At 38.1% G+C, this 23,309-nt stretch overlaps 1 protein-coding gene and 1 non-coding gene across 5 annotated transcripts in view; both read left to right on the top strand.

Annotated features, from left to right (window-relative positions):
- Positions 1–21,497, top strand: part of TOX (thymocyte selection associated high mobility group box) — a 313,410-nt gene extending 291,913 nt beyond the window's left edge. For 3 of the 4 annotated variants that reach the window (XM_064384220.1, XM_021671420.2, XM_064384221.1), the window contains 3 exons: positions 7,841–8,227; positions 15,630–15,781; positions 16,115–18,483. In XM_064384220.1, coding sequence (XP_064240290.1) covers positions 7,841–8,227; positions 15,630–15,781; positions 16,115–16,151 — 576 coding nt within the window. In that variant the 3' untranslated portion in view covers positions 16,152–18,483. Of the gene's footprint in view, positions 1–7,840; positions 8,228–15,629; positions 15,782–16,114; positions 18,484–21,329 lie in introns of those variants that run through there. The other variant, XR_010345528.1, reaches the window with a different exon arrangement.
- Positions 9,017–9,157, top strand: LOC135278228 (U4 spliceosomal RNA). Its single transcript, XR_010345764.1, has one exon. It is a non-coding gene; the product is annotated as a U4 spliceosomal RNA (small nuclear RNA).
- Positions 21,498–23,309: the final 1,812 nt, after the last annotated feature.

The following is a 23,309-nucleotide window of genomic DNA, read 5'->3' as shown; positions in this document are numbered from 1 at the left end:
GAGTAAGACTCCATCTCAAAAAAAAAAAAAAAAGTGCTATATATCATCTAATCCAGATTAATTCACATGACTCGAAGCTTGAATAACATTGAAATCTGCCAAAAATAAAATATTTAATCCTAGGAAACAAATATTCTAGCTTTTGTAACTTCCAAATGCAAACCCTGGCCCGTTCTTCTCAGGATATTGAATTGTTTCCAATAGTAACAAAAATACATATGACATCTTTCTACAGAGTAGCTTATATGTGCCTTACAGTGTGCTAGGCATTTTATATGTGTTTCTATTCCCTGTTACAGTAAACCTGCACAATAGGAATTAGCCCCATTTTTTAGACATTCTCTAGGCAGAGAGAGTAAATGGCTTTCCCACAGTGGCTGTGGCAGAGTAGGACTCAGTCTGAGTCCTCACTATCTTGCTCCAGAGCTTATAGGCGTTTCTCTACCCTCAGTGATTCTCAGATGTTTTTATTGTTCAAACTGGCACCTCATTTTATTGAGGTAATAAATAACATTCCATAAAATTCCAATCCAGCTCTTACATAGGAAACAGCTAAAAGTAAAGCTGCCCTGGCTTCATAGAGGGTGGAGTCCAGCCAGCTGCCCACTCTGCTACCCCCACTACCACCAGAGGCTGAGACCTTCAGAGGAATCTAGGCCTGCGGAAGGTTTGGAAACCACTGCTGTGTGTCATGCTATTCCAGCAGGGTGGGTGCCTCAGCTGGTCATGTGGAGCCGGTGACAAAACTGCCCAGCACTGGCCACTCCTGCTGTACAAGCATATCAGAATTTCAGGACACATCTATAGGATGCTGCAAACACAGTGCTGGTCAGAATCCAGAATACTTTATTCAATTTTAGGCTCTGTCATTTAAAGGAGGAAGTTGGAAAACGTCATAAAATTGGTCATAAAAAGGCCAAAAGTTGGAAGTTATTAGCAGAAAAAGAGAGGATTCAAGATTATGAAACCCAGAAAACAAAGACTAAGGGTGTTTAAGTCCACATTGGCATTAGACATAGGGTAGTGATTACTCATACTTAATTTTCTCTGACTACAGAATGAGAAAATAGTTTCCATTTCCAATTAAATGAATTTAATCTGAACAGGGAACATTGCTAAACTCTTGAATCGTTAGAATAAACAACTTCTTTCCATAGAAAAACTTAAAAGCAGAAGCGAAGGTTATAAATAAGGATCGAAGGTCTCCCAGGCATCTTCAACCCCAGTGCTTCCACATGGAATCAAGGGAAGCCTGTTCTATGACCTCTAAAAGTGCCACCTCTGTCATACTGGGAGAGTCCTCAGACTGAGGAGTCAATAGTCTCTGGAGCAGGTGGATCTGCATCCAGATCCCAAGTTTCCCACTTCCTAACCGCATATCTTCATGCAGTTCCTTGGATTTCTAAGTCTCCATTTACTCAAGTGTTAAACAGAGAAGATAATAGGACCTACATCTTAGGGTTTCCATGAGGATAAAATAAGAAAATCTATATAAATTACATGGTTCACTTGAGGACATTATGCTAAATGAAATAAGTCAGTCACAGAAAGACGTGTACTGCATGATTCCACTTATAGGAGGTATCTAGAATAGTCAAATTCATAGAATCAAAGAGTGCCACGGTGGTTGCTGGTGCTGGGGGAGGGGAGATAGGGAGTCAGTATCAACAGGCAGAAAGCGTTCCTCAGACAACATGAATTAACTCTGGAGAGCTGCTGTGCAACATTGGACCTAGAGTCAACAGTACTGGATTGTACACTTGAAAATTTGTGAAGATAGTAGACCTAATGTTAGGTGTTCTTATCACAATAAAATTAAAATTTTTTAAATTCAAAATTTTTAAAAATAAACAGCATGGCTTAGCATCTTGAACATAGGAAGCACTTAAAAATATAAGCTATAAGTATTATTATGAATTTTATTTTTAGTATTAGTAGGTATGCAAGGGAGGAAGGAAAGATTTTTGTGTCATTGAATATTTAGCTGGATGATATTTTCAGTTTTTCTTTATATCAAAGGCTGCTTTGGTATGAAGAAATTTTAAAAGTGACATTAAAAAAGGAAAATTTTGTTTCATAGATGTATTTCTTTATAAAGATAAGAAATTATCTAGATATAAGCAAAAATGCCTTCATCTATAATTTCCTTAATTGAAATGGTCTTTATGAACCCTGCAAAGAGGTCCAAGAATATATGTTATGATGGAGGCTAGGGCCTCCTGGCTTAGGCAATTTTACACACTATTGAAGGTCATATGGGGTTGAGTTATTAAATAAAGCTTAAGGAAATATAGTTTTTCCATAGACTCAGGAATTCCTAGACATGGATCTAAATTATTATGCTGAAAACAATGTATAACTTTAAAGCAATGGAACTAGTTTCATTTTACCACATAGACCAGAATTTATATTCCCAAAATGAGTGTTGCATTCAAAGTGGTCACCTTGGGAGGCTGCAAACTTATTTTATCATTGCTCCCAGCGTTCAAAAAATTTTTGAAACTCCTCTTTTAGAACTGTAGTCAGAAAAAGTTTATGAGCCATGTTAGAAAATCAATCTTGTTACATTGTTTTCACACCTCATTCTTTTCCCCAAACATCACCCAGATATAACCCACAGACTTGGCTTCAAGTGACTATTAGCTGTTTCCAAAAATCAAATTCACCATCAAAAGACAAAGAGTTGTCTGAGGATATGTAAAACAGTGTCCCACAGGCTCTGAAGAGAATTTCAGTAGAGAAGTTCCCAAATATCCCAAATAAAAGCAGCATTATTGAAATAAGTGTACAGCTTCTCAGAAATGCCAGCCTGGAAGGAGATGGCATTTGGATAACTATGTTCTGGTGTATTTAATAAAGGCAATCAGATTCATGACTTTAAGGTCAAATATGAGATTTTGTTTCTACCTTAAGGAGTAGTTCCTAAAGTACTAAGATTTATAAAGGACAAATGGACACCTTTTTTTTTTTTTAAACGTACACAATGGGACAATATTGAATTAAGTCAAGAAAGTTCTCTGTTTCTGTAATCAATAGTAAAAAGCACAATGCTTAGTTCAATTAAAGGAAAGTGGATTTGAAAAAAATAAATAGTTTCTTTTTACAGAATGAGACAAACGTACAAATATCATGCCATGGTGAGCTATGGAGACAAATACTGAGTCTGAATTTGTAAATGGGATGGATCATTGTATGACTGTTAACATAAAATTTGCAGCTCTGTAAACCCAGATCGTGATTTAAAGATCATAAAATCTCATGCTTCAGGGTATAAGTTAATCACCTGCATGGACCAGAAAGAATTTTTTCTTCCAGAAGGAGCAATGCACAATTGAGTAGGTGCATAAATTCTGTTTAATTTTCAATGCATCGAGTATCGGTCAGTGCTGAAAACAAGAATCAAATTAGATGGACTATTAATTTGATTTGGTTCAGCAACTTTTATATTGTTCTTCTCGCTGAGTTTTATGTCTTGTGTTTATACTTTGCTATTTTAAATACAATCGCTTTGTCAATCTTTCATTTTTATAGCACATATCATCCCAGAACGGGGAAATTTATACACTATGCAGTATCATCTTCATTATACAAAGTAAATGGGATTGAAACTACCTTGGATAATCAACAATTTAGTTAGTAAGAGGTATCTTCAGGCTTATATGTATAATGTATCCTTTATGCATTTTGCATATGTCAATGGAATCCTCTACAGATAAGATTCAAAATGTCTCTATGGTCCCTACCCTCACTTTATGGCTTATAAAAAGTATCTTCCAGAATCTGTAGTTTAAAAGCAAATAGGAAAGAAACATACTCAGAAAATAACAGCAAGAACACATTCCTCCCCTGAAAGTGTGGGATTCAAAGGTTGATTTTCAGTTGTCTACATGCTGGGAAACACATTTGTCAGGTGACCAACATGATATTCCATTGCTAAATAAAAGAGGTTAATGTGTTTGAAAGTGGAAACAAATGTGAATTATTTAGTATGTATGAGAAAATAGTTCTAATTTCTGAACGATAGGTATAGAGGTCTTCATTTGCAATATAATTGGTTAGCAAAATTGTAGCCTTGCTTTCACAGTTAAATTGGAAAAATATGACAGTAAGAGTATATTATGATTCCTTTGTATTTTCATTTAATCACATTATGAATTTATAGCATTATTATGAAAATGAACTTATTCTACCTATCTTCCAGAACAATAAAAGAGCTCTGTAATTAATAGATGGTCTATTGTACTAGTCTGCTTAATAATTAATGAAAAGTGAAGCCAGAAGCAAATTTTTCCTCATCTAAATGAGTGGACCATTACATAAAGAACAAATTCCCAAAGTACAGGTGAAACTGAACAAGCTGCCTTGCTGCCACCATTCCCCCAAGAGCAGTGAGGCATAAAGGGCAGTGTATCTAAGCAAAGGACAGAGTGGAAAGCTGTAATTTCTCATCACTTCAGGAAGGGTTTGTCTCCTGCTGAGAGCAGAAAAGAGCCTGAGGAAGGTCAGTCTGATACTCTGTGGCTTTTCCAAGCCTTCAGATCCTTCCTCACTCCATAGGAAGAGGAACGGTGTGTCTTGTCAAGAGGGCAAGTCACCAAGGGCAATGGTGGCTGCCTGGAGGATTGTTCAAAAATAGTCATTCACTCCTTAGAAAACATAATTGTGTTTTTATGTACTTCGCACTATGCTAGATGCATGGGCTACAGAAATTGAAGTCCCTACCATCAAAAAAAGATCCCCTTTTTGAGGAATCAGGACATCTTTGTGAAAAGAGACTACAGGAAGAGAATTCATATTGGAAGACCTGCCACATTTAGGCACATGACTGGATACATAATTTCTGTTGTCACATTCAATGAATAGAAAATAAAGGGAAAATATATATAACTTCCCCAAATGCTCCCTCGCTCTAGGTTAAAAATTATGTTTCAAGTGTTGTCTGAATCATCTTTGGAAATCTGTACTTTGAGTTTGCCAATAGTTCTTCTAGTGATTAACAATTACTGCTCTTTCAAAGTAGGTTGAGGGGGACTGGTCTTTGCACACTTTGATATGGAGGACATAAATGACAAATAAATGGCTAGATAGAGAAAATATTTTGTGTTTAAATATTTTTAACACATGAGAAAAGAGAGCTTTACAAGGTTGGCAATAAAGTATCTCAAATTAGGTTGCTATCTGTTGACTTCTATAAATCTGTATGTCTATTCCATCTCTACATCTGCCTATCTATCATCTATCTATATGATGGACCACATACTATTATTTAAATAGTAAAATTCAGGAGAATTAGATTCATTGTTTATTTTGAATTTGATATTTTTATTTCCTTAGCCAAAAGTTACCTCATTATCTAGTAATGTTATGTGTAGAAATTAAAAATGAAAACATTTTTACAATGACACATATTTTCTACCCTTGATCACAAGAATGTGATTTGTATTATTTTTAAATTAAAAACAACAACAATAAAGCAAAAAATAAAGATGCACCAATATGTATCCATTTTTATAAATATGATTTCTTTCTGGTATGAAGTCAACACGGTCTGTAACTAATATGAAACTAGCCCTTCTGTGGTAAGCTATAAAGAGGGAATTCAAACACAGCGAACACTTTTCCAGATTACTTAAACACACAGACTTAACACATAATCTTCCTAGCATATACGGAATAATTTTTGAGGCATATCAATTGCAGTACATGTTATTCTGATGTGGAAGTAGTCACTGTTTACACAGCCTCCATTAACCCATTTGACCTTTTCCTTGAATTGTTAACTACTTTGCGCATCAACAATAAGAACTTTTAAATGGAAGCCAAAAAAAATCTACTTAAAACTTTTTTTTCATTAAAAGCCCCTTTCAGAAGCTACATTTAATAAAGCTTCTTTGATCTACAAACCGCCCCTTAAAAATTTTTCATGAACAGTTTTTGACATTTTTAACATGAATACTGAAGATGCAGTCTAAATGTGTGTTCCTATTTCTGAAGGCTGCATCACTGTGACACAGGGAAAAATGTCAGGATGAGAGAACTCTCCAAAGGGGCTGGAATTATTTGGGTACACCATACTCTATACTGTGCATGGAGTATTCAGAGTCTCACAGGACCCTAGGTTTCCATGGTTTGACATACTTTTACAACTTTTACAGGTGTTAGATGTTTCCTTTTCTTTCTTTCTTTCTCTTTTTTTTTTTTTTTTTTTTGAGAAGGAGTTTCACTCTTGTTGCCCGGGCTGGAGTGCAATGGAGCAATCTTGGCTCACTGCAACCTCCGCCTCCCAGGTTCAAGCAATTCTCCTGTCTCAGCCTCCTGAGTAGCTGGGATTACAGGCATGTGCCACCACACTTGGCTAATTTTGTATTTTTAGAAGAGACAGGGTTTCACCGTGTTGGTCAGGCTGGTCTCAAACTCCTGACCTCAGGTGATCTGCCCGCCTCGACCTCCCAAAGTGCTGGGATTACAGGAGTAAGCCACCATGCCCGGCCCAGATACATCCTATCTATAATGACAGGATGTGGGGCTAAACATCCACCCACCCCAGCCTGTTCCCCCCAGGAATCAGCAGACATACGCAGCAACATTCTTACTGTGGTTTTCATGAAACTTGCCTGCATTATTGAAGACAATGAGTTGTGTTGCTAACAGTGTTGTAAGCTGCCTGGTGATAAAGAAGCTACCCGGCTTGAGTTTCATGCAGTCGTGTGTGATGAACCCGTTTCTTTATGGGCCTGTCTGTGGGTTGCCTGGTGGTAAACTGAGCAGAAGGACCCCGAGAGTCCTCATGGCCCAGTGCTCCGTGCAGTGCAGAGAGTAGCCAGAAACTCACTTCGACTTGAGAGCTGAATAAGCATGACATCAAGATTGCAGAGTAAAAGCATACAGGCATCCTCAAGACCTTGTTTTGGCAAACTGATTTCTTTTCTCCAGTCCATTTTATCATTTTTTTCTTTCCAGTTGGTCCTACCTTCTACCTTGTATTGTTTTGTTAGTCTCTTCCTCTCAGGAAATGTAGGAGGTAGGTCCAGGCCCATGAGGAAATGCCACAGGGTTAATTCTTGATTCCTTTCAGCCTTTACTGAAATGTTCAGTTTTTAAATCAATTAAAATATTACTAGGAAATGACCATATGAAGGTGTGGAAAAAATTAGGGCAAAATTATATTAATTTATGATGGAGTCTAAAATTTCTAAGAGAGATTATTTTTATCTACTTCATTATGGAGGACAATTCATCACCAACTTCATTTTAAAACTCAGGGTAAGTTCTGCAGTACTTTGAAGAGCATATTAATGTAGTTTTATATGACTTCAGAAAGGTATTTTAAACTCTGTTCTTCCATATCCATTTCCATCAACCAGCTTTGTTTTCTTTGTGCAAATATCTAGGCCAAGTCTCTTTGAGAATGTAAAAAAGGAAAAATTAAAAACTAAACCTATAATCTATAGAAGAACTCCAGAACTGAATTACTTTGAAAGTAAGCTTCACGTGTGTTTCCCATTTGGGCATTCGCAGCATCTGCCTTCCCCCGTCCCCCACTCCACAAACCCATCTTGTTACCCTCATTTGGATGATGAGAAAAGTCACCAAGTTAAAACATTTAGGCAAAGGAACAAAATGTCATTGCAGCTTGTTTTCAATTTCATAGAAGGGATAGAAGCTGTCTTGGATCAATCACATTACAAATGATGGTGGAGAAATTCTGAGACAAGAGAGTCCAGGATAGTCATGGGTATGGATTCCAGGGAAGGTGCTTGAGTAAATTCACAAAGTGTCATACCTAGAATCAACATTCATGTATCAGCCTCCCAACTCTGCTCATTTGTTTCCTCCACAGAGCTACAGTGAACCTGTTGACGTGAAGACATCTCAACCTCCTCAGCTGATCAATTCAAAGCCGTCGGTGTTCCATGTGCCCAGCCAGGCCCATTCGGCTCTGTACCTAAGTTCCCACTATCACCAACAACCAGGAATGAATCCTCACCTAACCGCCATGCATCCTAGTCTCCCCAGGAACATAGCCCCCAAGCCGAATAACCAAATGCCAGTGACTGTCTCTATAGCGAACATGGCTGTGTCCCCTCCTCCTCCCCTCCAGATCAGCCCACCTCTTCACCAGCATCTCAACATGCAGCAGCACCAGCCGCTCACCATGCAGCAGCCCCTCGGGAACCAGCTCCCCATGCAGGTCCAGTCCGCCTTACACTCACCCACCATGCAGCAAGTAAGTGTGGTGGCTTTGGACTTCAAGTGAGCACCCCTATTCTGAAGTGTGGTGGCGGGGGCGGGGAGGCTTTTTATTCAGCACAGGATGGGGGATATGTGTTTTCTGTCCTATTTAAGTCAAGAGAGCACTAAAGATACTCAACAAATATCTGCTTTCTGCAAAATGTAATTTACAAGTGGTGAGTTCGTGTGGCATTATGCCATCACAATTGACAGTCGCTTCTTTTCATAATCACTGGTTTCTTTCCTGTGATATCCATTTTGCTTCATGTTTCTAATCATTCTTCTTGTTTTCTGTTTCTTGAGTAAAGTACATTTGTTATTTTAAGATACGAAGTGCTGCCGAATCTCTTTGGAATAGAGAATTCTACAACTTTTTAAAAAATATTGTTTGGAGATGAGAAAGTCTTGACTGTTATGCCTGCTGAGTCCAGTAAATGCTAAAAAAATGAAATCAGGTCCAACACCAAATCTGGTAGAACCCTGAAAGTCCTAAGAACTGAACATTTTAACCAGGGATTTATTTAAAAATGGATATCTGGCTTCTGCATAAATTAAAAAAAAAAAAACACAGGCAGTTTGGAAGCCTCCCTACCCACTCCCTGATTATTGAAACCATTTGTGTGCAATTTTAGCTTAACTCTTCTTTGAAATCAAATATTCCTTTTGGATTTTGGTGTTATTTTAAAGTTTGAAAATTAGGCTCAAACGATATAAACTAAACCAAACAGAAGGCATCCAAAAATCCTAAAACTATTTTTTAAATTTTATTTTAAAAAACAAAAGCAGCTTTGCGCATTGGCAGTATCACAGCCAATGAAGTTTATCTGAGGTGCGATTATTGCCAATCGAAAGCTTCTCCCAGTACCCTGCCATGACGACTTGCAGTATAGTTGACATTGGCAATCTTTTACGGTCTCTATGGAGACTGAATATAATTTTTAAGAAAATAAAGTAAAAATTACAAATCACATGAAATTCAGGTATCACTTACATAATCCAATTACTCTATTGTTCCTCAAGCTGTAAGGATATAAGACAAACACAGCTTTTCTATGGAATTCATGTCTACTTCTCTGTGGAATTTGAATCTATAGTTGGACTGGGGAGATGGAGAGGAAGGAGAGGCAGAAAAAGAAGTCAAATGTACATAGTCCCAAATTCATTATTATTATTATTATTGACAGGATCTTTGAGAGCTCACAATAACAAACCCAGTGCTTTTTATACACCACCTCATCTTTGATTCTCAGAAAACTTACAGTGCAGGTCCTAGCATTATCTTCCTTTAGAGGAAGACACTGAGGCTTGGCAGAGTTAGGTCATGTGCTCATAAGGTTAGAGCTGGAATTCAAACCCAGGTCTGTTCAAAACTCAGAGGCTGGATTCTAAAATGCTAGGCTTACTGCATCTCATTCATAATCGTCCTGTAGACTCTTAACTCCTTCATATGAGAAAACCTGTTTCTCCTAAGAATTCAAAGGATCTTTAAATTCTGGTGAGTTCTAAAATTAAAATCATTATGAGAACAAAGGGATTCATCTTACTGAAGTCTTTCTTGGTCCCTAAGCCAAAGATATAGTTACGCTATGAAAACTTTCTTATCTGCATCACCAGACCAGTTGTTGATTCACTGGTGAAGAAGAGGATGTGGAAAGCCACTTCCCACCACCCTGCCTTGTCTTGAGAGGTTTATGACCAAGTTATATCCTGAGGGTTCAATTCCTACCCTTCCCATCAAACATCACCTTCAATTAAAGGGATATTCTTCAGTATCCATGCATCTTAATGAACCAGTAGTGTTTGCATGAAGAATTAATGGTTTGGAGGATGCCACCCTTGGTTGGTTGATTGACCCCTGTTTGAGGATGCTGCCTGGCTAAGGACCCATGTTTTGCTTATAGCACTATAGTTGGGGGCTGTTTCTTCCCAGAGTTAAGAAACCAGAAGTTCAGTTTCCTCACGATGCTGAGGCCTGGAGCTCTGTGCAGAGGAGATCCTTTTTCTGTTTTATCCCTCAGAGATGATTACTTTTTCTATTTATGCTAACACTAACACCTTGGATGATGTGGCTGTGATCCTGAATAGTTTTCAAATATTTCAGATTTACGTAAGGCCACACATAAAAATCCAAGAGATTTGTCTTTCCAAAAAGAATCTTAACTGAATAAGAAAAAATAGAACAGATTACATTGGACAAGTTATTCATTATCCTTTAAGTCAGTTCTGTTAGTGTATCCCAAAAAGTGTACTTGCTGAGATGGGAAGACCTGATTACAATTTACCCAAATGGCATAAACCCAAAGTGGAGAGTAAATCACTCCAAAGACTACATTGACTAAGAACTCTTTTAACAATGCCTTGATCATGGTAAGTAGTCAAAATAATTGTTGAGTAGTGAACAAATAAAGAAACAAATGAACAGTAAAAGCGTTTCCCCTGTTAGAAGAAATTAAAGATCAGGTTGTAGAATTTCAATTTCAGTTCCTTGAAAGTTTTTAAAAATGTAATTGATTCAGCCGGGTGCAGTGGCGCGTGCCTATAGTCCCAGCTACTCAGGAGGCTGAGGCTGGAGGATCACTTGAGCCCAGGAGTTATGGGCTGTGGTGCGCTATGCTGATCAGGTGTCCACACTAAGTTCAGCATCAATACAATGACCTCCCGGGAGCGGGGAACCACCAGGTTGCCTAAGGTGGGGTGAACTGGCCCAGGTTGGAAATGGAGCAGGTCAAAACTCCCATGCTGATCAGTAGTGGGATCGTGCCTGTTAAGTAGCCCCTGCACTCCAGCCTGGGCAACATAGAGAGCCTGTCTCTAAAAAAATAATAAAATAAAATAAAAATAAATAAATAATAAATTTTTAAAATGTAATTGATTCAAAAAAAATTAATTAAACCCGTAACATGTACTGGCACTGTCTAGGCTCTGGATGATGTGATGAGTGAGAACAAGTCATGAGACCCCTCCCCCATGGAGTTGGCAGGGGAGGGACGGCAGTATGATAAACAAATAATGAAGGTCCCATGAAAAAAATTAAACTGGAAGACAGACTGCAGGGTGCATGGAAGAAGGACAGAGACTTTAGCTAGGATGGACAAGAAAGGCCCCTCTCAAGGGTTGGCACAATGACCTGAAGGATGAGAACAGGAAGCATGCTTTCAATACTGGAAGGTGGGAAGGGTGTGGAGGACCTTCCCACAGAGAGCAGCAGCCAGGAAAGGGGACTGTAGGCCAGGAGAGCCAGTCTGGGGAGGAGCACAGGAGTTTTGACCCAGCCTAGAGATGGGAAGGAAGCCAGTAGAAAGCAGGGGAACAAAGAGAGAGGTAGGGGTAAGGTCAGAGTCAAGGGCAGGGAATTGGAGTGGGATCCTGCAGGTGAAGGGGACTGGTATCCCCAGAGAACTGATCATCCTAAAATCAGGATCAAAAAGGGAGTCCATTACCCCTTTTTGATCCTGATTTATTGCTGTCACTTCATTTATTGCTGCCGCCACAGCCTGTTGGGGCCCACATTCAAGTCATCAGTTAGTTTCAGCCTGGAGATGCAGACCCGAGTTGTAGATAAAATGTGACCTGTCTGATTCATCATTCAAACCACCTTTATGCTGAAGATGTTTGCTTCCTCATGTGGAAGCCATGTGCATATCTCCAAACACACACACAAGAGAGAAAGAGAGAGAGAGAGAGAAGAAAGTTAACAGCAACTGTATTTTTAAAATAATGTCTCATATCCCAATATTACTTTAGCTATTTTATTATCCTTTTGAAAATGAATGTATCCTACAAAATGATTGTGTAGTCTGCCAGGAATAATAGTTTCATTTTTTTTCCTAGAATAATATTTTATACACTGAAACCATGGACCTGTGCTTTTTTTGTCCAGTTTTCTTCCTTTTCCTTCTGCTCACGAGATTGTCGAATGAGGTCAAGAGAAAAAAAAATCATTAATATCTGTCAACTTCCTTTATAACCTTAAGAAAAAAATCTTTGTATGATATCACACAGACAGATTTTCAATTTCCTTGTGTAATAAACAGCTGCTTTAGGATTTGGGTGTAATTTAAAGGTTTAAAAAAAAAGTCACATTGAGATTGATGAATAAATCAGTTGTGAAGACAAAAACATTGATGCCTGTTGAAAATACCTCTCCAGACAGGCAGGAAATGAAATTAGTTCCCAGCAAAGTGTGGATATGAGGATCACTGTTCGGTTGTGCTGCAGGCTTTTTCGAACTTGCTCTGGTGGCACAACAGAACTGCGAGGGCTACAGAAATCTAATTAAAGAGCAAATGTCCCTTCTGACATCAAATTAATCTTTATCATGTTTCCTATTTTTATTTCAATCTGGCACCAGAAAATGAAATTTAAAATTCCAGGCATGCTACAAAACAGTTGGTGATTTTTCTCCTGAGTATTAAAATGCAGAATATTCCATCTTGTTTAATTGGACTACTAAGCAAACATTTTTTCAAAAAAGGTGTATCATCATGTTGTTTCATATTTACACCAATAATCAATTTTTACTGAGTGCTATGTTTTGACCTCAGCATCTCTTTTAAAAAGTGTTCAGAGGAATGTGTCATTTTCTAAATTGAAAGGAAGTAAAATAATGTGAACTAGTATGACTTCAGGCTTTGCTTGTATTTTTCTCGGTCCTTATTTTGATATTAGTGATCTTCTTAAAATAGACCATTGAAGTTAGCTGAAGTTTAAATCTTTGAACTTTGTAGCTACCACATAATTTGGGTTTTGTAAACTGAAGTCACTCATTTAATCTTAAATTAATAAGTTAATGTTTTCTTATTATTTTCTCACTCAACCTGAGGAATTTTTTTCATTGGGGAAACAATGGCAGTTTCTGTTGTCTTCGTGTGGGGAAGGGGTGGACGTTCTTGTGTGGTTTCTGGGTTTTTTTGTTTGTGCTTGTGTTTTGCTTTTTCGTATGTTTCCACACCGTCAACTAAATCAATATATTCTCGACTACTCCTGTTTTGAGACTTTGGCCTTTTAGGTTACATTTGATGAACTGTGTAAAAATCCAATATGGAGACCGAGCATGGTGGCTCACTCCTGTAATCTCAGCACTTTGGGAGGCCATGGCGGGAGAATCGCTTGAACCCAGGAATTAGACATGAGCCTGGGAAACATGGCAAAATTCTGTCTCTACAACACATACACACACACCAAAAAAAATTTAGCAGGGCATAGTGGCAGCACCTGGAGTCCTAGCTACTTGGGATGTTGAGGTGGGAGGATCACTTGAGCCCAGGAGGTCGAGGCTGCAGTGACCCGAGATGATGCCATTGCACTCCAGCCTGAGCGACAGAGCAAGAGTCTGTCTCAAAGCCAAAACAAAACAAAATCCAATATGGAGAACTTTACACTAAAAAGATTAGGGTTGTCTGCAATGGCTCACACCCATAATCCCAGCACTTTGCGAGACCAAGGTAAGAGGATCACTTGAGCCCAGAAGTTAAGACCAGCCTAGGCAACATTGCAAGTCTCCATCTCTACAAAAAAAAATAAAATAAATAAATTAGCCAGGCATGGTGGCACACACCTGTAGTTCTAGCTACCTGGGAGTCCAAGGCTTAAGGGTCATGTTAGTCTAGGAGTTCGAGGCTTCAGTGAACTATGATCATGCCAGTGTACTCCATTCTGGGTGACAGGGCAAGGTCTCATCTCTAACAACAACAAAAAGATAGGAAATCCCTGACAACTAAACATTTATATAATCTACACCTTTCCAACAGTAGCATCAAACTCTCTGCAATAAACTTTACTTATGAAAAACCTTACTTATTGAGCCACTACTATGGGCTAGGCCCTGAAAATACTTAAGTATTTGAAACACTCTCCGATCTCTAGATGCTTACAGTGGCCTTGTGATAAGGCTGAGTAAAGGAAGTCAAAACAAAGCTCCTCTCAAGAGTTTTCTCCTGCTCTTCACCCAGCACCAAACTAGACACTAGGGAAATATTTTGGAAGATATTTACAGCTTGAGGAACAGGTCATGTCTACATAGATAAACTTATTTTCCTTAAGCAAGCTGTGAAATTTTTTTGTCTGTGTGAGGTAAAGTAACCAATCTGGTTGACTTCTCCATTTTTCAGTGATTTGTTTCCAATCATTCAGAGTTTTGTCTTTGTCCATAGCTTGCATGGAAATCAGTAATACTGGCTTGATTTGAATGGGAAATAAACTTAATATCTAAAAGCAAATAATAAGAAATGAGAATATTTAGTAAAAGGTGCCTTTGAGTCTTTACACGAGGGACACTCAAACATGAATAAAAGTCTAAGGAGATATCCCTAGTTAAAAATCAATCCTCCCATCATCCTGCTGAGTCCTTTAAAAGTGAAAATTCAACAATATTATACCTTCAAAAGCTTTCTCCAAGTAAATAGAGAATGATTTGTTTTTTAATCTCTTGATTTCTTAGTGGTTAAAAACCATGGATGGAATCTGCTGCAGAGACAACCATGAGATTAATTAAGTTGCCTTTTTGGTCATTTCAGCAAAGCTTGCTTATGTTGCTCTTGAATTCACCAGAGAAGCTAAAAATAAATCTTAGTGTAGAATGCTTTTTGTTTACCAGATATAGCTATATACTTCAGAGATTCTGTCCTTGAATTTTTAATAGCTTTGCTAGGATTAAAAGTCAACACTTCACCATGCCAGTGTATTAGAAGAATTTTCCTGAAGTCTGATTATTGTTTGCCAGTTAATAGACTTTTCAATTAAAAAATATTTGCTCTGTCGTATACTTTTCCCTCCCTGTGTTTTCCAGTGGCAAGTTGTTTTGAATCTCTTTTCCCTATATTAGTCCAACAACTGTTAAAAAGCTTTGGTTGAAATTTTTTAGCTGAGAGAGAAATACAAATAAAAGAAGAAGCAGATGGTCCCTTTGTGACTGAATGAAGAAAAAGGGGTTTGAGAACAATATGTGAATAGGTGTAGTCTAATAAAACACTCAGCCACCTGCTGCCTGAATCCTTCGAAGCAGATTCTGTTGCATATTCTGGGGATTAACTATTAATGTATCTTTAGGTTTGATAGAAAACATAAACTTTGAGGGGTTTAGGCCCTCTTCTCCCTTTGTTTTGATTGAGTTGGTTCCTCTATATTTGAAATTGTTTCTCAATTCAATTTATCTGCTCAAGGGTATAATTAAAGGTTTTCTGACACATGGTTAAATGAAGGAAAGGCAAGAAGAATGGACTTTTAGGCATCTCTTTTCTACCTTTGTTTTAAATTTTCTGGGCTCTTCCAACAGGCTCGCCCTCGCAGAGACAGAAGCAAGGGGCCTAGTGTGTCTGCAAAGAGTGAATAAATATTTAGGTGCTTTTCTTCTTAAAAAGCATTTTGATCCTTATTTGCGGACTTGCTTTCCCTTTCAGGGATTTACTCTTCAACCCGACTATCAGACTATTATCAATCCTACATCTACAGCTGCACAAGTTGTCACCCAAGCAATGGAGTATGTGCGTTCGGGGTGCAGAAATCCTCCTCCCCAGCCGGTGGACTGGAATAACGACTACTGCAGTAGTGGGTAAGCGGCCGGTCATCGCCACCTGGTGGTAGACAGCCCTCATAGCATGCATATCGTCCCTAGTCGATAGTTAGCTTGCTTCCAAAAACATGATCCGGGATAGTTTCACGTTCACGAAGGCAGAAGACACCAGAAAATGTTAAGCAGTCTTCTAGCTCTTCCAAGAATAAATGCCTTTAGATCACTTCTCCCTTTAGATGTAGGTTAACTAATTGCCCTTTCCCCGTGAACAACTCAAGCTGGAACAAATAATTCAAAGCCATCCATCCCCCATTGTCACCTGTAGCACAGGTTGCCTTCTAACAAGGAATTGCCTTTTTTCTTTTCACACAGGGGCATGCAGAGGGACAAAGCACTGTACCTTACTTGAGAATCTGAACACCTCTTCTTTCCACTGAGGAATTCAGGGAAGTGTTTTCACGATGGATTGCTTTGTACAGTCAAGGCAGTTCTCCATTTTATTAGAAAATACAAGTTGCTAAGCACTTAGGACCATTTGAGCTTGTGGGTCACCCACTCTGGAAGAAATAGTCATGCTTCTTTATTATTTTTTTAATCCTTTATGGACATTGTTTTTCTTCTTCCCTGAAGGAAATTTGGACCATTCAGATTTTATGTTGGTTTTTTGCTGTGAAGTGCTGCGCTCTAGTAACTGCCTTAGCAACTGTAGATGTCTCGGATAAAAGTCCTGGATTTTCCATTGGTTTTCATAATGGGTGTTTATATGAAACTACTAAAGACTTTTTAAATGGCTTGATGTAGCAGTCATAGCAAGTTTGTAAATAGCATCTATGTTACACTCTCCTAGAGTATAAAATGTGAATGTTTTTGTAGCTAAATTGTAATTGAAACTGGCTCATTCCAGTTTATTGATTTCACAATAGGGGTTAAATTGGCAAACATTCATATTTTTACTTCATTTTTAAAACAACTGACTAATAGTTCTATATTTTCAAAATATTTGAAAATAAAAAGTATTCCCAAGTGATTTTAATTTAAAAAACAAATTGGCTTTGTCTCATTGATCAGACAAAAAGAAATTAGTATTAAAGGAAGCGCAAACACATTTATTTTGTACTGCAGAAAAATTGCTTTTTTGTATCACTTTTTGTGTAATGGTTAGTAAATGTCATTTAAGTCCTTTTATGTATAAAACTGCCAAATGCTTACCTGGTATTTTATTAGATGCAGAAACAGATTGGAAACAGCTAAATTATAACCTTTACATATGGCTCTGTCTTATTGTTTCTTCATACTGTGTCTGTATTTAATCTTTTTTTATGGAGCCTGTTGCGCCTATTTATGAAATAATAAATATAGGTGTTTGTAAGTAAATTTGTTAGTATTTGAAAGAGGTTTCTTTGATGTTTTAACTTTTGCTGGCAAAAAAAAAAAAATTCACGCTTGGTGTGAATACTTTATTATTTAGTTTTTACAGTAACATGAATAAAGCCAAACCTGCTTCTCTTTTAGCAGCAAATTAAAGTAACCAATCCTTATTTCTGCATTTCTTTGGTTGATGCAAACAAAAAAACTACTATATTTAAGAACTTTATTTCTTCATCCAATATAACAGAATTGCCCTCCAAGTCACACAAGCTCCAAGTCTAAACAAACAGACAGGTCCTCTATCTTCAAAGGGTTGCTTCTTGGTTCTCAGCTGGTTCTAGTCAATTCTGAACCACCCCACTCTCCCCGCAAAAGAAAGTAAAAGTCAAACCAAACTTCCTCAAGCTGCATGCTTTTCACAAAATCCAGAAAGCATTTAAGAATTAAACTAGGGGCTGGAAGAAGTGAAAGGGAAGCATCTAAAAATGAAAGGTGAGTAACCAGACAGCAAAAGAAAAAGAGAAAGCCATCCAAATTTGAAAGCTCTTGATAAAAATTGAGATTCTTGCTGTCTTTTGTCCCTCTGCAAGTTACTACTCTTTCCGGAATTTCTGGGTCTTCCAAGAGAATTCTTAAGGTACCAGAGATTTGCTAAGGAACCAAAAGCGCTTGAGAATCTGCCTGAAGGCTTGCATAACTTTCACATTTAAAAAAGAAAAAAAAGCTAGCAGATTACTTCTTTTTAGGGGATCATACCAAGTAAGTTAGTCTGGTTGGAAATCAAGAGAAGGGCTGATGTCTCTTTCTTGGAATATGTGAAATTAATTTAGCAATTTAACTAAATATAAATATATGCATTGTGTAATCCACTCAGAATTAAACAGACAAAAGGTATGCTTGCTTTGGAATGATTTTAGGCATTGTACAACCTTGAATCACTTGAGCATGTAATAACTAATAAATAATGCAGATCCATGTGATTATTAAAATGACTGTAGCTGAGAGCTCTAATTTTCCTGTCTTGAAACTGTATAAGAACTCATGTGATTAAGTTCACAGTTTATTGTTTGTCTGTTTAGTATTTTAGAAATATACCAGCACTACTAATTAACTAATGTCTTTTATTTATTATATTAAGATAAAGTAAAAATTTCACTTGCATTAAGTCTAAAGTGAGAAGGTAATTACCGGGAGGAGAATGAGCAACTTTGACAGGCGGTTTGTGCAGGAAAGTACAGTGCCGTGTTGTTTACAGCTTTTCTAGAGCAGCTGTGCGATCAGGGTAGACAGTGTTGAAATTCAATACCAAATACAGTAAAAACAAATGTAAATAAAAGAAAACACATCATCAATAAAACTGTTACTATGCGTGACCGTATTCTATTCGGTGATCCATCAGTCTTTAAAGAGCAAGCCCAGTCAGATGAGAAATCCCACATAAATTTTATGGTGGAAGTGATTGGGCACAGTGGGGGTCAATGGCTGACATGGCCATAAACTTTCTTTCCTGAAACTCTGAGAACGCCCTCTCACCAACCTGAGGCTCTAGTGCAGTGAGCTGTTGCCTAGGAAATCTGCCATCTTTCAGAAAGCCAGAATCCACTCTGGCACGGTAGCCCACGCCCTGCCTTGGAGCTTGTAACTGAAAGGAACGGTGGGAACGTGCACTGAATTCTCTGCTGAAGCACTCCAGGGATTTCCAGGACCACCAGTAAAGTCATTCTGAGAAATGCAGCAATACCGTGGAACATCAAATTTCTTCACCAACATACCAAAATCAAATTATAACTGATTAGAAAAAAAAATGCAAATGTGTATAGGAGTGGGTTGTGTCTCTAACATCACCAAGAAATGATTAAGAAAGAATAATTCAAAATCCTAATTCCCATTCGAATGTGACCAAGTTGACAAGGCAAAATGAGTCAAACGATGACTTCCAGTTAGTCAAATTAGTGAACATAGCCAAGGATGAAGTTGGTCTCTGCTTATTTTTATCGTTTGTCTTAAAGGCAAAGAGGCCCATCTGCATGAAACACAAGCAGGCCATTGGAGGCCTCGACCGCCAAAGCAGTACAGTCAACTCTCAAACAATGTGGGGATCTGGGGACCCAACCTCTCTCCCCACCCACGCAGTCAAAAATGCACATGTAACTTTCAACTCCCCCAAGACTTCACTACCAATAGCCTACTGTTGAGGAGAAGCCTTACTAATAACATAACCAGTTGAGTGACACATATTTTGTATGTTTTATGTGTTATATACTGTATTCTTAAAGTGACCTGGAGAAAAAAATGTTATTAAGAAAATCATAAAGAAGAGAAATACATATACTAGTCAATAAGTGGAAGGAGATTATCATAAAGGTCTTCATCCTCTTCTTCATATTGCATAGGCTGAGGAGGAGGAGGAAGAAGAAAGGTTACTCTCACTGTCTCAGATGTGAAATAGATGAAAGAAAATTTGCACATAAGTGGACTCACTTGGTTCAAACTCTTGTTAATCAAGGGTCAATTGTATATTCTGGCTCAGATTCATTACTGAGATATTTCTTAAACTTATGAATGCATGATTTAAAATTAGCATATCAACAGCCAATCTCCTTTTTCTATGGATCTTTTGCGCTTTGCAAAAGAGTTGTCCCACTCATTGGAAAAGTGCTTTGATTGAACCACATAAAATTGCCAATATTTGACCTGCTTTGCCTACAAAATGCTAATTTCATATGGTTCAACCAAACTGTGTGAGAATGAGAGACAATGGGGTTTTGACTATAACTTTATGTTTAATTTCAGATGGAATTAGAAGTACTTTACAAAGTCCTAGGAGAAAATGCTCAAAGGAATAATCAATTATATTTGTTTATAAGGTACCCCACTTAGAGTTAGTCCTAGATAGGTATGTTATATTAAACAAGGAGTATTTTAAATTGCCAGGAAATCCCAATAGCCATTCATATTTCTTTGTTATAATAAAAAATTTTACGTGAACATTTGTAATAAATAGGTTATCTGCTGGAACAGAGTTTTTGTCAAGCATAGACATCCTCATGTTTATTTGTTAAATAGAGATTGACCTGCATTTTCTTATTCAAACATAATTAATTGTCATTGTCTCTTCTTCTTCTCTTCTTCTTCCTTTTTCTTCTTCTTCTTCTTTCTTCTTCTTTCTTTTGGAGACAGGGTCTCACTGTGTCACTCAGGCTGGATTGTACAGTGGCACAATCTTGGCTCACTATAACCTCCACCTCCCCGACTCAACCAATATTTTCACCTCAGCCTCCCGATTAGCTGGGACCACAGGTGCATGCCAACACGCCTGGCTAATTTTGTCTATTTTTCCTAGTGACAGGGTTTTGCCATGTTGCCCAGGCTGGTCTCAAACTCCTGGGCTCAAGTGATCTGCCCACCTCAGCCTCCCAAAAGTTCTGGGATTATAGGCATGAGCTACCGTGCCCAGCCATAATTATTATTTTCAAGGAAGGATAAAAACAGAAAAATTCATCTCTTTTACTGATAATTAAATATTAAAATAGTAGCAAGGCAAGGTGCAAAATTCACATCATGAGTTTAACCTCTAAATATTTATTACACTAAGTCACCCTTCCACTTAATGGTTGAATTCATGTGAGTCACCCCATGGTACTGGGGTGACTGTCTGAAACACAACAATTTCCTTATCTCCAAAACAACTTGAAATGTCATAGCACAGAGTAGGCACACAAAAAAAAGCAATCATACAAAGGAAGATCAATAAAACATCACCAATTGTCCTCAACAGGAATTGTATGGTGTTTTCTTGACAATTTAAAGGCTCTTTAAATACAGATGGGAATTGAGTATCACAGGCATGCATTAGGAGTGAAGATGGAAATGTTTCATTAAAAACATAGGGTTACAAAAAAGATTGAAAAAAATTTCAAGATGAGTTATGCCATATTTTTTTTGGCCTATATAATTGAACAAGAGTTTTTCTAGTGGTGACAAAAGTAAAAGATGTAATACACACTAATCTCACCAAGAAAATAAGAAGCAAGGGAGAAGAGAGGTGCTAGACATGCAGGGTGTCAAACACAAGAGAGAACACTGAGGAGACACGTTTCATGGATTCTAAATTAAACTATTGATGGAACAGGCTGCTGAAATTTTTTTCTAATTACCAAGTGTTAGTATGAGTTGGTGAAGAAAGGAAAAGACTGTATTTCCTGGTTCTATTTTCTAGGATTTTCAAAGGCGATTTCTCTACTTTTATTTGGAACCATTTCCCAGTGTGGAAAACCTTTCCTAACAAAAAAAGTCTCCAAATCTGTACACATGACCATTGCTTGGAGAAACGGAGTGGGGAGCCCCCCATAACCTCACCAACCACGGAGGAGGAACGCGGGGAGCAGCAGGAGGAAGAGGTAACTTCAAACCCACTTGGCAATCTACATCTACATGTACACAGGGAGATTAGACTTTGCCTTCTCATTTCATACTTAGCCAAACAGCTTGTCATTTGTATCCAGCACCAGCCTGTAATGTGGTAGATGAGAAGAAGTGAAGATGAAGTTCTTGTTCCCGGATGGGAGACAACTGAGAACAATGACCTGTTACATTTCAGCACGGTCAGAGTTGTGCCTAATTAACGAAGCCCACCAGCAGCAATTATTTCACATTTTATTAACAGCTTGCTGGCAAAGACATTTGAAAGTGAAATTTTATTCACACGGACATGAGGCCAGAAGAAAAGAACAGTGACTAGAAAATAAAATGGAAAGACTCACAATGCTACAGAGAAAACAAAAATACCATTCTAAAGAAAGAATCTGAACCAAACTACAGTATTTTAAAGTGTGAAGCGTCCCTGTTTGACAATTGCATGTTTACAATAAGCCCAAACATAATTGCTCTGATGGGCTGTCAGGGAAAAGATTAATTTGGCAAAGATTAGTATTGACTTGCTGTTTATTAAGGCTTTTAAACAGCTGTATCTGGCAGCATTCCTGTAAGTGGTTGTCATATCTGAAAATCAGCCTCACACCCTGGTGCTCGCCAGCTGTTCCTAAACAATCTTCTACCACTCTGAATGTCTTTCTCCAGGCCAAACAGCAAAAGCAAACTATTGCCAAACGAGCTTTTTTTCTCCTCCTGTCACTTATTTTTGGTGGGGGTAGGGAGCTTCTAAATGCTGAAATGTCAGCTCAGGGCTGATGGCTTAGCTGATAAGAGGTGCCGGAAGCCAGTAGGTGGTTTTGGGTGCTAGATGAATACATTCCCCACACAGAGAGCAGCATAGCGGTAGCACTGTTAGTCACCTCACACAGACAAAAAAACCACAGCTTGCAACTGTTGTAGGCAAAATGTTTTAAAGACAGTTAGAAAGTGACGATCAAAGGTTTAAAGCCATCAGAATTCCAAAATTAATGTTTTGTTTCTTCAGGCCTGGCACATGCTGTATCCGCCATATAGCTGGGAAGAGACCCCACAGTGGGATGTTGAGGGCAAGTTCAGTAGTGGCCATTCATCCTTAGCATTGGAACTGGGATTTCTCCCAAGAACTCTGAAAGAGGACAAGCCATTTACTTGGTAAAGCATGCGCCTTGCTTTTTGATTCAGTGGAAACCTGTAGAATAAAACAGATTTGGATGTTTTGAAGTCTGTTAAGGCAGATTGAGTTTTGTACTGGAATAAGACCTGGAAGTTTCAAATCCAAGTATAGTCAGAAAAGCAATGGAAAGAATAACATTCCAGTGGAATTAAACATCAGACTACAAAGGGCCCAGTGTTGTGGTGAAAGTCACATTAGCCTTTCCAATATGACTGATTTTGGGGGGATTAATCTCAGCATTTATGCATTGCATCAGGCTGGACTAAGTTGTTAGAGCAGATGCAAAAGGACATTGTCATCTGTTAACCCTTTCTCCGCTGACACTTTCCATTACACTCTTAGGTATGGGCTTGAGGGGAAGGAGGGAGGTGGCTTAGAATGCAAGCTGTCTACAAGGACATTTCAAGCAGGTGTTTACCAATGTTTAACTTTTAAATAACTTCATTTTGAAGTATCTGCTGTTGATGCACTCTGATGCTTGACATTTGAATCAGGATCAAATCTAGCCAGATTCCAAGGAACAGACAAATGAGCCATCCACTCATCCTTGAATGTGTCACTTTCCACCATCAGCATCCAAAAGCTGTCTCTCCAGTCCTTTCCACATATCAC

This window comes from Aotus nancymaae, unplaced genomic scaffold, assembly GCF_030222135.1.
Source record: "Aotus nancymaae isolate 86718 unplaced genomic scaffold, 86718_ANA_hifiasm-v0.15.2.pri h1tg000036l, whole genome shotgun sequence".
NCBI lineage: Eukaryota > Metazoa > Chordata > Mammalia > Primates > Aotidae > Aotus > Aotus nancymaae.
The sequence above is the reverse complement of the archived record's forward strand: the minus strand, read 5'-3'. Positions and strand labels throughout refer to the sequence as shown.